General features: G+C 49.8%; 5 protein-coding genes across 5 annotated transcripts; 4 read left to right on the forward strand and 1 right to left on the reverse strand.

Moving 5' to 3' along the window:
* Positions 1 to 242: 242 nt before the first annotated feature.
* ENH_00040870 (mitochondrial carrier domain-containing protein, putative) lies at positions 243 to 1,070 on the forward strand (the record flags this gene model as incomplete). The annotated part of the gene is made up of 1 exon (XM_013579871.1): positions 243 to 1,070. The coding sequence occupies one exon, from the start codon at positions 243 to 245 to the stop codon at positions 1,068 to 1,070; it is 828 nt and encodes a 275-aa protein (XP_013435325.1).
* Positions 1,071 to 1,856: 786 nt separating this feature from the next.
* On the forward strand, positions 1,857 to 2,554 carry ENH_00040880 (hypothetical protein, conserved; the record flags this gene model as incomplete). Its single annotated transcript, XM_013579872.1, has 2 exons — positions 1,857 to 1,945; positions 2,374 to 2,554. The coding sequence occupies 2 exons, from the start codon at positions 1,857 to 1,859 to the stop codon at positions 2,552 to 2,554; spliced, it is 270 nt and encodes an 89-aa protein (XP_013435326.1).
* Positions 2,555 to 9,679: 7,125 nt separating this feature from the next.
* ENH_00040890 (hypothetical protein, conserved) lies at positions 9,680 to 11,144 on the forward strand (the record flags this gene model as incomplete). Its single annotated transcript, XM_013579873.1, has 5 exons — positions 9,680 to 10,057; positions 10,179 to 10,268; positions 10,361 to 10,451; positions 10,679 to 10,893; positions 11,046 to 11,144. 5 exons carry the CDS (start codon positions 9,680 to 9,682, stop codon positions 11,142 to 11,144), a joined length of 873 nt encoding a protein of 290 aa, XP_013435327.1.
* Positions 11,145 to 12,121: 977 nt separating this feature from the next.
* On the forward strand, positions 12,122 to 12,525 carry ENH_00040900 (hypothetical protein, conserved; the record flags this gene model as incomplete). The annotated part of the gene is given in 2 exon segments (XM_013579874.1): positions 12,122 to 12,256; positions 12,262 to 12,525. Coding segments are annotated over 2 exon segments (399 nt in total).
* Positions 12,526 to 12,642: 117 nt separating this feature from the next.
* On the reverse strand, positions 12,643 to 14,734 carry ENH_00040910 (hypothetical protein, conserved; the record flags this gene model as incomplete). Its single annotated transcript, XM_013579875.1, has 3 exons — positions 12,643 to 13,513; positions 13,634 to 13,936; positions 14,088 to 14,734. The coding sequence occupies 3 exons, from the start codon at positions 14,732 to 14,734 to the stop codon at positions 12,643 to 12,645; spliced, it is 1,821 nt and encodes a 606-aa protein (XP_013435329.1).
* Between the last annotated feature and the right edge of the window lie 1,271 nt (positions 14,735 to 16,005).

Consider the following 16,005-nt stretch of genomic DNA (forward strand, 5'->3'; position numbering starts at 1 on the left):
AGCCCGTGCAGCTCTGTCAAGCCAAGCACAAGCCTTTCTCATCCCCGCACCTTTACAGTTCTTTATTGATTTAAAAAAAGCGAGCTGACCATGCAGCGGCTGATACGGGTGCAGAAGGCTACCGCGGCGACCGCAAAAACTGCAGCAGCTACAGGGAGGCGCCTCTCCAGAAACCAACACGGAGAGATCCCCAACTTTTCCTGTGCGGGCAGAGCTCTGTAGGGATCTGTGACTTTGCCAAAATGGCTCCAGGAGCGCAGCAGGAGCAATTGCTGCACCAGAAGTTCTCGTCAGGAGCAAGCGCAGCGCGGAGGATGCCGGACTCCTTTGAGTTGCTTGTAAGTGCTGCCGTCAGTGGCCTTGTAACTAAGACAGCTTGCGCCCCAATGGATCGCCTGAGGCTTCTTTACCAAGTCCAGGGCATGCTGCGGCACAGCCAGGAACACCAGCGAAGAGCCCCGTCTCCAACAGCAAAAGAGGGGGCCTCTGTATTCCAGGCTTCTAGGGCCAGAGACATAAATAAATACGGAGGCATCGTTGATGCTCTCAGAGTTGTAGTTAAAGAGGAAGGCATAAGGGGCCTCTGGAAGGGAAACGGAGTAAATGCAATGCGAGCTGCTGCTTGTTACGCCATCAAATTTCCGGCGAACGATCTAGCTAAGCGAGCCCTCGGAGACAGAAGCAACAAGCACGGAAGCAGCAGCGCAGTCAGCCGCAGCAGCGACGGCAGCAGCCTGATCTCTCTGCTTCTAGCTGGGGCTATTGCTGGGTCACTGCAGAAGACCCTGTCATACCCTTTGGATCTCCTGTCCGTTAGAATAGCTGTTGGCGTGAATGCCTCAGCCTTGGGCCGCGCAGGGTCTTCACACGCTGCAGCGTCTTGCGGCAGCAGCAGCATTAGTAAAACTGGCTGTGGCAATGAGGGTTATAGGGGGGTGCTGGATTGTGCAAAACGGGTGTGGCTACTGGAGGGTCCTAGAGGTTTTTTTAAAGGCTACTCAGTCACCCTTTGGTCTGGCGTGCCATACGTCATGCTACAGATGACATTTTTTGATTTGTCAAGGAGGTAAGGGTACATTTAAAAGTGAAGAGGCCTTCCAAGAGTACTGTGCTACAGATATTCCCTTTCAGAGACCAGTGATTTGATAGATACACCTGTTAATGTACAGCTAAGGCTAAAGTGACGCTGAGCAACCACAGCATAAGCAAATGCTGACGCTAAGGCTCGTAAGATTTTCTCTGTAATTTTAAGCACAGCTGCATGCATATGTACTCCCTTATCATTGGGCAAAGAGCAGGAGCTTCGAGCAGGCGTTTATGTGTGTGAATCTGTCACAATCGTTAATGAGTAGCAGCAGCCGACAGACAGTGTGGGTCCCGCAGAGCGATTGACAGCACTGCCGTCTTCTCCAGAAGCTCGAGCTTAAAAACTTATTTTGTCTGAATGACCTTGTATGCTTCAGAATTTTGGGAGATGCCGCCCAAAGAAGACAAGCGGGAGGCTCGTGGCCCCTTGTGCTGCTCACGGCAGGTGTCTCAGGTATGCTCCTTGCCGTCAGCATCAGGTCGCATCATCAGTAGCATTAATTTTTACTGGAATTGTACAGTTGCATGAATTGTGAAGTTGTTCCAAGAGCTTTGCACATGGCGGCGCGTAGACCTGTGCGCTTCTACATACCCTTTTGCCTGGACATTGGTGAGGCAGTCTTTGGTTTTGTACGAATATCTGACGTATTCAAATATTTGCATCTATGCCACTGGAAGCGGAAGAGCATTTCCTTAGTTTACGTGGTGGCGCTTTAGCAGCAGTAGCTGCTCTTGGAGCTACTATGTTTGTTGCAGGCAGCGCAGCCAACATGGCGGCACAAGCAATTGTGTTTCCGTTTGACACCATCCGCAAGCGCCTCATGAATGACGGCATAGACGGCCGCCCTAAGCTGTACAGGTACTCAAGAACGCCCTTGCGCGTATCGCTCTTACACAGAGAACCGGCTGTGTATCTGTTGTACATCGGTGTACGTTGATATGTGCCAGCTAATGAGCGTGGCAGCCTTCTATCACTTTGTTTCGGAGAAAAGGCTGCTTCGGGCAAGAAACAAATAAACATGAATTGCCAAAGCTTGTATTTGCTGTAAAAGTGCAGTCAGCGCACGCGTATGTGCTGCCATGTATCCTATGCCCTTGTGGCTCCAAGATGCCGGCACACTTTGCGCAGCTCAACTCTTCGCGCTTCGTTGTTTTAAGGCCATAGTTTGTGTGCCTGACGGCGTGCACTGACCAGTCTGTTGTCAGCTCCATCTGTACCTGTAAAAGGGTCTTTGCGTGTGTCCTGCCCGCTGTGATTTTGTTATTGTTGCAATTTGCTTACTTCAGTTCCACGCTGAGGTGCTTCAATGCCATCCGCCATACTGAAGGCTTCCGCGCTTTCTACTACGGCATATGGCCGGCGACTTTGCGTAGCATACCGGCTGGAGCGATTCAGTTCGCTAGCTACGAGTTAATGAAGGAGCTGTTTCTCACGAGAGCACCAGGGGCAACACCCGAAGCAGCCTAATCCACTAAGCGCAGCATCGGCCATTGAAGTCGTACATTTTGGAGAGGAGTTGGCTTGTGTCAGTCTGCGCATGATCATGCTTACCTCTGCACAGGTGCGGGAAGCTCAAGGCAAAGATGATTGTTTACGGGAGTTTCTAAATTGTTTGAGCGCCTGCCTTTAATCATTTGGAGTGGCTCTTTGCAGTCCCACTGCATGTGGGTCTCACGGCAGATGAACTGGTCGTCCACTGCGACTTCTCTGGTCACTGCCTTATTTTATCCGTCTTTAGAGTTTTCTTTTGTATTCATTTCTCTCAAGCGTTTGAAATCTCCAGAAAAAGTCTCTATTTACTGTCAGCCACAAAGTACGCAGCTAGATAGCGTTTGCGGGACACATTAGAAACATAAGGAGGCAATCAGACCACCCAATTTGGAATGGCTTATTTGTTCGTCAGGTCTGTCGATAAATATCCCCAGCTTTGTTGCGTGCGAACAAAATTAGGGGTTCCGGATTGGGATAATTTGTGTGCTGTTGACAAGCCGCGGCCTTTACTTACTTTATGCACTATTAATTCGTGATGAGGATAGTCAGCATTCTTTAACTGCTTAGGAGCAATGCTGGGCAGCTGGGTGCAGTACAAGTGGGGGGAGTTCGGGATGATATCTGGACAGCGCCACAGCACAAGCGTATAGACACCACTGCACACTAACATCAATCGGCACCTGGGGAGAACGTGCCTGAATTGTGGCGTATGAACCGCAATAACGCAACGGCCATGCAAGAACCAGGAGAGCCCTCGCCGTTGATGCGTACATGAATTTCACGCAAGGGAAACCTCGCAAACCACCAAGTAAAACAACGGACAGTTTGGCTCAAGGGATCGCTGAGGCTGCATAGCGGATAGGACCACAGGAGTTGATCTCCCGCCTTCGTTCTGCCACCGGCACCTTCAGCGCCGGTGGCAGAACTGTTAATAAGCTACATCTTGTTCCAAAACTTACCGCCGGGTTGGAATTCCCACGGGAAATGCCGGAAGAGAGCGTCAGGAATGGTCGGTTCCAGTGCACCACAACTTGCGGACAAAAGCATGGGAGCACCATGCGGACTTTCCTAGGCTCTATACAGATCTGTATCGCAGATTTGAAGATAAAACGCAGGCGACGGGACCAGAATCTATTTGGGGAACCAGTAGGTCCTGCCTTACTGCTCCGGATGTATCACAAGAACAGTTTCAAATTAGTAGAGAACCGATCCCATAGAGGGCCGTGCCATATGCTGTACTTAAATGTTGGAAGCGTAGGCTTGAATTGAAGACAAAGACGAACACGGAGAGCATACTGCACAGATTATAGCCACAGTAGAAAGAGTTGTAGTTCTAGAAAGAAATACTATACTTTCCTCTCCTGTGCCAAACTTGCGACCGGGCTAGGCATTTTAATCATGAATAGCGAAATGGAAGAACCATCAACCATCATAGCGGGAGGAGGCAGCGGAAGCGTTGGCTCACATCCACTGGACCCGTTTGGCAACCACAGAGTACAGGGGCAAGGGCTTATGGGAGAGCATGGGAGAGCGAGTATGTTGTGTACATTCTGGGCGAAAGGGGAAAGAGACACGGGCAACGGGTTATAGCTAAATACAGTGTAAGCAAATGACTTACTGACGAGACAGGCGCCAGTTATGAGAGTGAAGCATACAGCAGAAGCGCAAATTGCGCCTCCGGCCGTGTCTGACGCATTCCGTGAGCTCTAGCCTGTTTACCCTACAATATCTGCCTGATTGCATCCAGAATTGCCCCTGCAGCATCGCATGCTGCTTCTTTCTGGCATGCTTTCAGCAAAGCCCCCTACCTACCAGATGGGGCCTGCTAAGCTCAATGCTTATGACTATTGCCTATGAAATGCGCTAAGGCGATAATAAGTACGCACTCCCCTTACTGTGCCCTCAAGATTACAGTTGAGACGTATGCTGATAGTTCAAAAGAGTCGAATTTGCGCATTGTGACTAACCATCAAGAGTTAAGCTCCTCTCCAGCTGCCTGTAAACTATCCATGTCCCTTATTCCGGCGATATCAAGAATGCTTAAGAGTGCGTAGTTCTTTTCCAGAAGCATGCATTTACCCATTTCGTTTGGACATGACGGTCCACTGGAAGAGCGCATTAAGCTTAGTAAGGGGGTTATTTCGCTGTGGGATAATGCCTTTCTGCCTCATGGAAACGTTCGCCGCTCTTCAACGCAATACTAACACGTAAGCCCAACAGATACTAGCTCAAAGCACGTGCCTAAATGACGCCCTTATACACAGTGGCGACAGTGCTAGGCACACTAACCTTGTGTGACAAGTTCGCACCATCATCGTGAAGCACATTACTAAGCTTAATGCGCTCTTCCAGTGGACCGTCATGTCCAAACGAAATGGGTAAATGCATGCTTCTGGAAAAGAACAACGCACTCTTAAGCATTCTTGATAACGCCGGAATAAGGGACATGAATAGTTGATAGGCAGTTGGAGAGAAGCTTAACTCTTGATGGTTCAAGTTTTCGGACGGGTATTTACCTACCTCATACACAAAGCCAGCGCAGTGGGTATAAAGCCAGTCGCTGACACAGTTAAAGTCATTTGTCTATGGCTCAGCGCGTGAAACAACGAGACCCGTGTATGTCATTTCCTTGCTACGGCCAACTATTGCTGCATGTTTATGGAACCGAAATTCGCCGATGCTTTTCAGCCTGTCGTCCGCCTCATTTGGAAAGGTGTGCCTTTTTTAGTTCCCAAAGGCTCATATTAATGCACTACGTAGCCTAAAGCAGTGCCTAACTGGGAGCGGAACCGTATAGCTTGCATACATAGTGACGCCTTTTTGTGAGTTGACGGGTTCAGCTATGAATTGGACGCCGCCCTTGAGCATGAACAAATATTGCTTGGCTTCTTTAGTCGTGCTGTGAACCCCACTCAGCAGACACGAGCGATATACGGCCAAGAGTTTCTCGGCTTATTGTGCTCCACTCAGTTTACAGAATATGCAGATCATCAGGCTCCCTCTCAGAGTGGCTGAACACGTCCAAAGTACGACGGCGGCGTACGGCTTGATGGCTTCATTATCATAGAAACACTCCAGGACCTTTAGAAAACTCGCATGCAGGATGCACAGTATAAGGTATTCTATGCATTGCCAAGGCATCTTTAATAAGTAGCCCCTGCTGAGCCCGGCGAACTGCCTCGTATAGCACGCATTTCCCAAGGAATCACGGGCGCCGACCCCTGAATGTCCTTAATAGGGTTACATTAGCCAGAAACTTCAGCCATAGTATAAAATGGTGGCATTCATCGGTGCGCGTGTGCAGCGGCGACCACTCCTAACGGAGATGCTCCCTTGGACAACGATCAACTAGGCGGCACTTCTCATCCAACGCCTCCTCCCTTGAATTGAGTCCATTGGCACGCGATTTGAATCACACAATCATGGCATTTTAGAGGAGTGCGCCTGGCTTCAATTATCCCATCCCTCCTCAAGCCTACGTCTCTCCCTATCCCGATTGCGCAGTATATGCGTGTCGTACACCAAGCCGAATGGAGTCCTGTAACCTCAAATTTTCTTTATTTTTCCAGTTTCAGTATCTGCTTGTCTGTTTCCATGGCATATGTCACATTTTCATGCCGGCTTCTCACGCATGTGCATTATATGCATCAGGGCCAGTCGGCTGATGGCCTGATGGCCACAGGGGACGAGATGGGACTTTAGTTTGTCTGAGTAAATATTACTATTGGCATGGTATGATGGCTAATATTAGGAGATATCTTGAGCCATGCGTGCGGTGTTGAAACCCTAAGGCACTCTTGTTCAATAATTCTGCGTTCCTCGACCCTCTAAACACTCAGTCGTTGCAGTCGTCAGCCTGTATTTTACCACCTCTACCGCTATTGGTCAGGATATTGCACTGATGCTTGTGAAGTCTCTTCAGGGGTGTTTTTCCATGTTTCATTGTACCTCGCTAGGAGAGAGGAGCAGCTCCGATTCACGCATGTTCTCGTGGATGTACGTGCAGAGCACCTGCCCCAGATTAGGATTAACACGTTCGGTCTCTCCTTCGGTCTAGAAATAACAGGCAGAACACAAAAATGCATTGTCATGAAGCAGCTGCCAGGATGGAACCGAAGACCTCACAAATGAATGCATTAGGGAACCTTCGATACAGAATACGGCTGTCAGCCAGATGCCTGACGGTGTTTGCTGCTTTAGTACTTTTCTTCTCGAAATTGAACTAAGCCAGCTTTTTCCCCACCTCAAAAAGTAATGACTGGCCGGAACACCTGTATAGCAGACGATCTTGGCTGCTGTTGCGGTCCCTGATCTTACAACCTGTAGAAAGTTCGGTACTATAATGTAGGCTGACACAACATCAAAGTCGTAAGGGAGTGACACGTCCTAGTTTGCAAAAACCATGGGCAACACTCATGGAGAAAAGACATTGATTACGCGGTAAGGGACACAGGAGGGCTCAGCAAGGAGATGCTGCAAGCCATTCATGAAGGCAATTCTTGAATGGCTTGCAACATCTCCTGGCACGTTTACAGCGGTTTGCCTACGCTCAGCTAGAGCATTAGCAAAGCCACCCACCGTTTGGCGTTACTTGCTACATACATTTGCCATGGTGCCTTGCGCGTGATCCAGACCATTCTGCATCGCCACCCCTATCCTTTCTTGCTCGCCAGCAATGCCGCTGTATGTTTTCTCGCTGTACCTTCCTATCGTCGAGCAATAGCTACCCTAGGTGTGATGCAATTATTGCTACTACCTTCATCCAGTGGCATCTAGCAAGCCACTAAAGAAGGAAGAGAGGCAAAGGTGGCTAGAGGCAACGATCTCAAGCGACAGAGGCTTAGCGAACTACAAATATGCTAGTCAACGCTTCATAATAAATTGGCAAGGCCTTTGTAGGCCATGCAGGGACAATTCCACCATGGCCAAAGGCAGGGTAGCTCACGGGACGAGGCTTTAGGGCTTGTTGAGCTTGTGCACCGAGTGTACTGGCCTCGACGTTGCAAGATGCAATCGGCATTGTAACAGTCGCTACATTTGCTAGCACATCGGGTACTGAGGGCTAGCTTTGGGTGTGAAGATTCGCAGTAATGGATACGGAAGAGTTTTAAGGAGAAAGGGCACTTGGGGATACGGAAGAGTTTTACGGAGAAAGGGCACTTGACGGTCACGGGTCTATTTTTTCTGCCACGGTGGACTACACTCCCAGTTAGGCCTGCTCATTTCCCGAATTCGATTCATCGGTTTTTCCGCTCAATGCTACTTGTGCAATCACAAGCTCAATGACCGGTGTCCCTTGAATTTCACGTTGAGCCGACCACATGCTGGGCTGGTAATCGATCACAGTAGCTCTTACGCGCACGCCCCAATTCAATGCCTATACGGTTACAGTTCCTGACTTTGTGCCTGGTTGTGCGGCTTTCTAAATTGCCGACCCTTTGCATCGAACTTTACCATGCGGTGTCGTTTTTGCAACCTTCGTAGCCTCAGCTCTTCTACCCTCAAATTATGTTGCCTTCAGATTACAGTCTACATGAACATGAACACTGCCCATGGGCACTCCTACCAGTTCCTGGCACAGTATAAGAGCATGTGCACGCAAGGTCCTTCTAAGTGCAGTGCCGTTCTCAATAAGCTGCTTATTCAAAAATAATACAGCATTGATGCAGTATTTGGTACACCAAAGTTGCCGAACACAATAAACATGCATTGCTCTAGCGCGCCAGAGGCCGAATGCCGTCAGTACAGGGGGTCGTAGTAGGGCAACTTAACAAGGGGACTTGAAGGCTCCACCATAATCCATAGAGTCTTCATCAACAAAGAATGCATTGAGGAACACCGCAGCCACCTTTTAAAGCTGTTGTTCAGCACTTCTAATGAGCAGAGTGATATATAAGGGACATAGCCGCGTTTGCGAAGCTTGCCTAAACATTGACGCCAACAACAGTTCTCTGCTACATGCGTCTCTGGCTGAATCTGATACTGGCACAACTAGCGACGTTCTCACATAGATTATTCAAAAAACTCAAAAAATGGGTCCTTCTTCAAGAAGTAGCCAGTCCTTCGGGTCCTTGATACCCTACCCAGCACCCCGGAGTTACTGTACTACATAATACGGAGTTCCGCACCCGGTTGCACTACTATTATAGTTATAGTGACGTGCTATTTTTCGCAATAGCCTTCTACAGCATCTTGCGTTTTGGGCCAGACTACTTTTCTTCAGAGCAACTTTCCTCGATGTAGTCTTTAAAAGGAGAAAATTACATGTGGAATTTGACGGGCAGCTCATGCAGACCATTAAATGGGCAGTGTGGGCTCCTCATCCCGGAAGCAACTTCCAACTTCGTACGGGCTAGTGCGAATCAACGCGCGCCATTGATGGCACAGATCTGCGTGATGGCACAGATGTGAGTGAGCACGTAAACGTATGCACCAAGGCATGGAAAGAAAGCGTGCTGCAGCTGTCAGCTTTATGACAGGCTCAGAGGCCTACGGTGAGGCTCGAATAACTGCAACGGAAGGCTTTCCGCAAATCTGAGATGAGCACGGAAAGCGCAACTGAACAGGTCTGCCCCGTGCAGTGCAAGCAACCAAGCAATGAAAAGTACCTTGGATCTGGCATATATAATTGTTCATTCAAACACAAAACTCATCCAGTCTGCTGGACTCCAGAAGAATGCGCTAGACGTGGAGTACGCCCGCAGCCCGCTGTGAAGCCTTGTATGCGTGCGCTCCAGCAAAATTGTTGGCTTTGTATTGAGTGGAGTGTCTGTCCTCAACTTATATCTAATAATAATAATAAAAGATTCATACATTTGGAGTATTTAGGTGGTTTCGGCTATTGTTCGGACTGCGATTGTGCGTGTGCATGCGGAGGAGTGGCTCGCCTCTCTGGCCATGCACACCAGCAAAGTACCTTGAACGATAGCGTTAGCTTCCCAGCATTAAAAGCAAAGTTTCACACTGAGTCATTTGCTGCACGAACTTGTTCAGTACTCAGCTGGGATCAGCGCCGTCCCCCTGTGGCGTAGAATGACACATGCTTGCATATGTGTCTGTTATCCCGTTGTCTTTTTGCCACTGCCTGTAGCTTAATTCATTATGAAGGAGGAGTGTTCTCAGGCACTGAGCTCAGTGGACCCATCAGCCACGCGCCAAGACCCCAGCTCCCACTCGCAGACAGAGACCGTCCGATCCAGCCCAAGAAGCACCCCTGATCCATCTGGGGAAATCGGCTACACGGGTGAGTCAAACGGAGAAAAAGGAAGCTCATCAGGGGAGGACAGTGACAAGTCCAATGCACTCAGTGCCAAGTACGTCGCCTACCTTGGCTGTATCAAAGACAACTGGTCCTCCTGTCATGCCGCAAAGCTGCTTGATGAAGAGCTCATTTCTTACCTACGTCCCCGTTTCGTGTTGCTTTCGACGCCACTCAAAGTCAGGGTGCTGACTTCCTTTCTTTACATTAAGGCCGACCTGGTACGCAGAACGGAGCATCTAGCTAGGGTCTACCTGGTAGCACTGCTTTACTGATTTGCGCAAACCCAGGCTTAGGCCGTACCAGCTCTCTGCATTCATTCTGTTATTATGCACAATGCAGAGGGAAAGATGCAGCGAAACACTGAGTGAAATCACCAAGGAGGGGGAGACGGACCCAAATGAATGGGTAAAGAAGCTTAGCCGCATCCTCGTAAGTCTTAAAGCCATGTCATTTTAGCTGTGCTTTCCAGTAATATGCGTAAGGGATCCACATTTGATGTAATTTTCGTTTTGATGACTCAGATTCCCTACATTACGAGCGGACGCATAGACTTACGCGAGACAGACACCGAGACCGCTTTCAGGATTATCAATTTCCTCGACGAACAAAAAGGTCAGATGATTACTTCGATTACTTAGAGCCGTCTTATCCCCAAGTCATTCGTACTGAGCACCGTGCAAGGTACTGTAGGTGCTCCGCTTGCTTGTTCAGAAGTATACGAAGCCCAACTATAGAAGTTCCTGTAGGCTCAGGAACATTGCGCAGCAAAAAAGCGCCACGTCTGTTTCTTTGACACAAGCTCGACAGTAGTGCTAGATCTGCGGCATGCTTTAACTCAGCACTAAATCCACAGCAGGGCCCCTATCGCCAAAAAGCGGGACTCGAAGAGCAGCACATGTGTGAACCACACACTGAAATAGAATCCGCTTCTGCAGTGGCGGCAGCCGCGAGCAGCGAAGACCCACTGGTGAACCTGCTTAAACTACCGCAGAAAGGGGTTCTAGAAATGACCCTTTTCAACGCACGAGACAGCTTCGACAATCTTTTAAAGGGAGTAAGTGCAAAAAAATATGACTCTCCTCGCATTTTGCTTTGTTACTGGTATGATTACTTGGCATTTTTAACTCTATTTCAGCTCTCCGTCCTTCAGGCTTCTGTGTGAGACTCTCCAATTCTTGCTCCCCGCTGTTTTATGGAACTTACCAGATTGTCCATCGGGGAACCCAGGAGCTACGAAGGGCTCTGCGAGCGCAGCAGCAGCGAGAACGGAAGCAAAGTGAAGCAAGAAAGGATTTTCCACCCTGAAAACGGTGGAAGTTTTATATCGTTCTCATGCAGAGCAAGCATTACGCGCAGTTGTCTACTACACCAAACTGCGAGATAGTGAAGCGAGAAGGATTATCCCAAGCTGGTGGTGAACGATATTGTAGCGCTTGTGTGTAAGGCATGTCAGGTAGAGTGTCCAGCACACCGAGCTGTCAAACACTTGCTGCGTTGCTGAAGGGTTTTGCCCCTGGCGTGGCGGCGGTCTCTCTCCTTTTTTTTGTAACGTTCGTCTTGCGTTGAACGTGCACTAAGTCCTTGTATGTTACTTCCGGTAGACTTTGGAGTAAGCAAAGTAGAACCAATCAAATAACTGAGGAAAGAGCTTATCCAGGCTGGTAAACGGCCGCCCACTGTGCCCACCTTCCTTTGAAACAGTCCGAGGTCCTAATTCTTCAAAGCCTCTAGGTTTAAAATAATCAGTTCCAGGGAGGCGTACGTACCAAAGGACACGACTACGGGAACCTGGAGCTCAGTACATCCTCCATTTAAGAGGATCTGCGTGCCACTGAACGCATCCTGCTAAAAGCCACTTGCCCTGGCTTTCTACAGAGTGCCCCCGTTCTGCACTACTGCGCAACCTCTTCACACTACACCACCTTGGAAAGACGGCCTTCTACGTAGCAGTGCTCTGCAACGTGTCACTGGTCCTCTCTGGCCACTCTTGCCGCCCCCAAAACGGGAGGATGTTTGCTGAATGCTCGCTATGCCGTGCTGCGCACCTGCAAGACGCTCAAGACTTTATACACCGAGCTAACTTTAAGCATAAATTCTGGAAGGAGGGCAGCGAGCTGCGAAGCTCCCCGCTCCCACTAAAATGGACCTGCGGACCTGGCACTGTCAAGGGGATCTTCTCCTCTTCATGCCAGAGCACAGCGTGATGCACCCTGGCGTTCATACAGAGTTTCCACACATGGCTGGTAAGCAAACGGTGACACAAGCTGAGCGGCAACTGCTAAATGCTACTCATCACCGCCCTATTTGCGCATCCAATACAGCCACCTCTGCGATGGGTGCTTAAAAACATACCTCTCTCCTGCCCACAGAAAAAAAAAGGCATCGCGTGTTATGCAAAGCATCTCAATCAACACGGCTGACTAATGATATAATATCACGGACTGGTATGAAAAGAGCCATGGCACGGATCATGCAAAATCAACAAGCGCCACGCTTTCTTAACGGAAGGACGCATCTTAACAAAACAAGCAGCCACAGCTGCGCGAGAGCCAAACAAGGCAAATCAGGCCGCGTCCCGTGGGAAACAATCCATTTGTTTTCAAGTCATGACGCGCAAGCACGTGTACCTGCATCAGCACACCGTCTGACGTCAGGGGTATCATCCCTGTTGAACGAAAATCAATAATATTTAATGTGAATCCTTGTCCGTAGCTTAAGGTCTCGAACGCTGCGTTCTTCAAAGGAACAGCAATAAAATGGGCGAGCAGAAGTGGCACCAGCTTCTGCAACAAATCGCTCGCAATTACCAAGCTGCTGACCATGTGATGCTGTTCCCGCCTTCTGCACCGTTCTCTGCAAATGCAGTTCGTGATGCATCCTTCTCCCTGTACGGTGAACCCTCTCGGACTATTTTGTCCAAATCGCATCGTCGCCGTGGTAAGCGGCAATGCATCTCCTCTGTACCACGTAAGCTATGTAGACCTGTAAGCCCTGGTGGAGGAGCCGTAGAGCTATGCAACTGAATGGGCGACGAGTACGACTTCCCATATGCACCAAAGACCTCCTGAGCATCCATCAGGGAGTTTGTCCCGAAGGCAGGCTCAGTGCTACGCCTGGAACCATGGACGGCCAGAAGAGCCGTCTGCGCACCCACTAGCGTCGAGCCATCGAATGCTATATCAGAACATCGGGTCAGGAGAGGTGCAGCCTGCCTGGGGAGCGCGCAGCCATTTCCCAATCCGGTCGCCGTAGACGAAGTGAAACTGTGCTCCGGTGATAAACTCCACATTGATGCTGAAGAGATGCTCGTACAACTGCGAGACGGCAAGCACCTGGGAGATTCCGAAGCTGGTGACAACAAAGCATCCGTTGAGCGGTCCGAACTACTTGAACCTTGGGTGTCCCAACGCTTCAGAGAGTTCACCTTGGCCAAAAGTGTGTCCAAAGAAGATGCCGACGCGTTGGCGCCCGAGTCAGGTAGCATTCCTCCATTTATTACCTGCCGCAGGCAGTCAAACGTGACTTCACCTTTGTCCTTCAATTTGTCACGGTTCTCTTCCACGGCTTCTGCACCGCAGCCTGCTGGCATCCTTTCCCTTCTATGGCCTGAGCCCCGTCCACTAAGCCGAGACTGCTGCTGCTGCCGTTTCTTCCTCTCTAGGTGAGGAGGAAGGCTGCAGCAACAAGGCACAGGTAAACAAACAGAGCACTCTCAAAAGGCGCACTTCTGCTGTCAAAAGCAACTTGCATTTTGCTCGGGACAGTAAGATGCGACGAAATTGAAGCAAGCGTACTTCTCCGGTCGAAGATCCGCGTCTCCATGTGCGTGCCTGCACAGTTCTCCACTGTAGCAACAGCCCTGTCGCCAATACTTGCATATGGTTGTTTTGAAAACACCAACAGTCGACTGAAGCTCGTGCTCTCCGTGAGCAAAATTGCAATCCTCATTCTCGCATTTTCCCTTTAACCAGTATTTACACAAAGATGTCTTCCGCAGCTCCAGCTTCTTCTGTAGTTCCGTCATGTTGTGCGCATAGTTGCAGCTTTCCCTATTTGGGCAGATGCCCAATCTCAAGAAACTCAAGCACAGCAAGTTCCTGCAGAAAAAGCAGTTCACCCACGCAAACTCATCAAGGGCACGTCTGCAAGAAAAGACCAGCAGACGACTGCCATATCGCAAGACCATACTCATGCAGCTGGCAGTCTGATGTGAGCACAGTGAAGTGCCAGCAAGCTACGTAGTATTACCGCTTTGGGAAAACGGGCTTCCGCTGAAGCCCGCCTTGTGCCTGAAGATGCAGCATTGTGACTAGGGCAGTCTGGAGGGCTAAATGACTGTCGAGGATCCCGTTGGAAGAGCGGCTGGACGCCCCCTTCTCTCCTCGGCGTTCACGACCCGAGTGCTTGGTTGGAGATGGTGTGCCATCGCGAGCTCTTCTCCCTCCGGATTGCGCCGAGTCGGACTTCGTCAAAATATCGACATACTGCTGACCGTCCGGTTCCCGGGCCCCTGGTTGAACTAATCCCTGTTCTGCAGCGTGAAGCAGCTCCTCCAAAAGCAATTCCTTTGGCTGCTGTACCACACTAGGGTTAGGCGAGAGCAGCTGCTCGACGTCTGGCAACCGACGGCCTCGAGGGCCTTCTACGGGGTTGCTCTTGTCACCACCATGGCCGCCAAGAGCACCTTCGCCTACATGCTCAAGCGTTGCAGCAACACCGCCAAGGACGAGGCGCTGGTCATTGCCCCCGTCACCTGATTTGCGAGAGGCTATGGAAGCAAGTGTGTTCTTCCCATCTGCCGCGAACCCGCCCTTCCACGGCATCGTCTGCTGTCCCTGGGCTGATGAAAAGCTCCCATCCGATGGGATAAGGAAGACGTGTCTAAAGCCGTCCATGTCGGCTACTTTCCTCTATATCAATCCGAGCTCCGCCGGCTCCTCCAATACTCAGTCAGACAGCTGGACTACTCAAGTTCAGGAAGACACGCTCAACCGTGCCAGAACAAGCACAACAAGCAGTACAGAACAACTAGCTGCCGAGAGACAGGCCTTATTTAAACACTTGTGGAGCTCAAAATAAAGCGGCGGCAAAGATACACTTATTAAGGGGTTGAGAAGACGCTCCTCGTAAGCAGTAAAGCGCCAGCACTTCCATAAAGCGTCCGAAAACAAAATGCTGTGCGACCTCCCTCACACCCGTGTACCGCGAACTTTTCACGCTGACTGGACAGTATGCTTCCTTCCGGTCAGTGTGCAGAGCAACTCGTTGGTAAAAAAACGACTTAAAATGCAAGCTGCAAATCTCGAGGACAGAACTCGCAAAGCAAGGGAGCCTCCAACCGCAAATGACTGCGAAAATCCAAGAACAGCTACAATTCTACTCGGAGGGACGAAATGCGTCAAATCCCCATTCCTATCCTGTGCTCTCCTAAGCAGAGAAATTCTCGTAGGGTACTTATATTCCAATATATTAACACGAAAACAATCCACTGCTGAACCGTCGCCTGTCATGTGCCCAGCTCCGATATCTTCAAGATCAGAGCTCATTACAGCTGATACAGTATTCCAAAAATCGTACTTAAATTCTATATCCCTTTTCTGGGATAAACTCCAACCCTGCACAGGGTGAATCTCGGAGCGTCCTTCAACCTTCAAGAGGGGGGTGGTTCACTTAGGTGTGCTGGTAGCAGCGTGCAGCTGAAGCTTCTACCTCAGCGAGTACTCAGTTCATTAAAAAACAGGAAGATCCTGATGCTCGAAAATGCTCAAGAGTCCCTACGTTCTGCTTCAAGACGGTAGGGGGTCAGGCAAGGGATGCGACGCGGTCAACATCCCGTACCTTCGAAAACTGCTGTCCTAAAAAAAAGACACTTAGCACCTTTGGAACTGCAGTTGATTGCAGTGTTGTTAGAACCACAAAAAACGAAAAATGACTTGTAGGGCCAGCCCATGACGCAGTGGAGCAGAAACGCAACTCAGTTGAAGGCGAGACCCTATCCTGAGGTGGACGCTGTCGTCTCGCAATTCAACTTTGTGAGACCAGACGCATATATTGCCTGATCTCTTGACAAAAACATCAATATAATAACTGAATAACGAGAAAACAAAAATCTGGCGGACCGGCTGCACCGATGGTCTTGCTATAACAGACCAGTGGAGAGCACTGC

This window comes from Eimeria necatrix, genomic scaffold, assembly GCF_000499385.1.
Source record: "Eimeria necatrix Houghton genomic scaffold, Enh_scaff2, whole genome shotgun sequence".
NCBI classification, from domain to species: domain Eukaryota; phylum Apicomplexa; class Conoidasida; order Eucoccidiorida; family Eimeriidae; genus Eimeria; species Eimeria necatrix.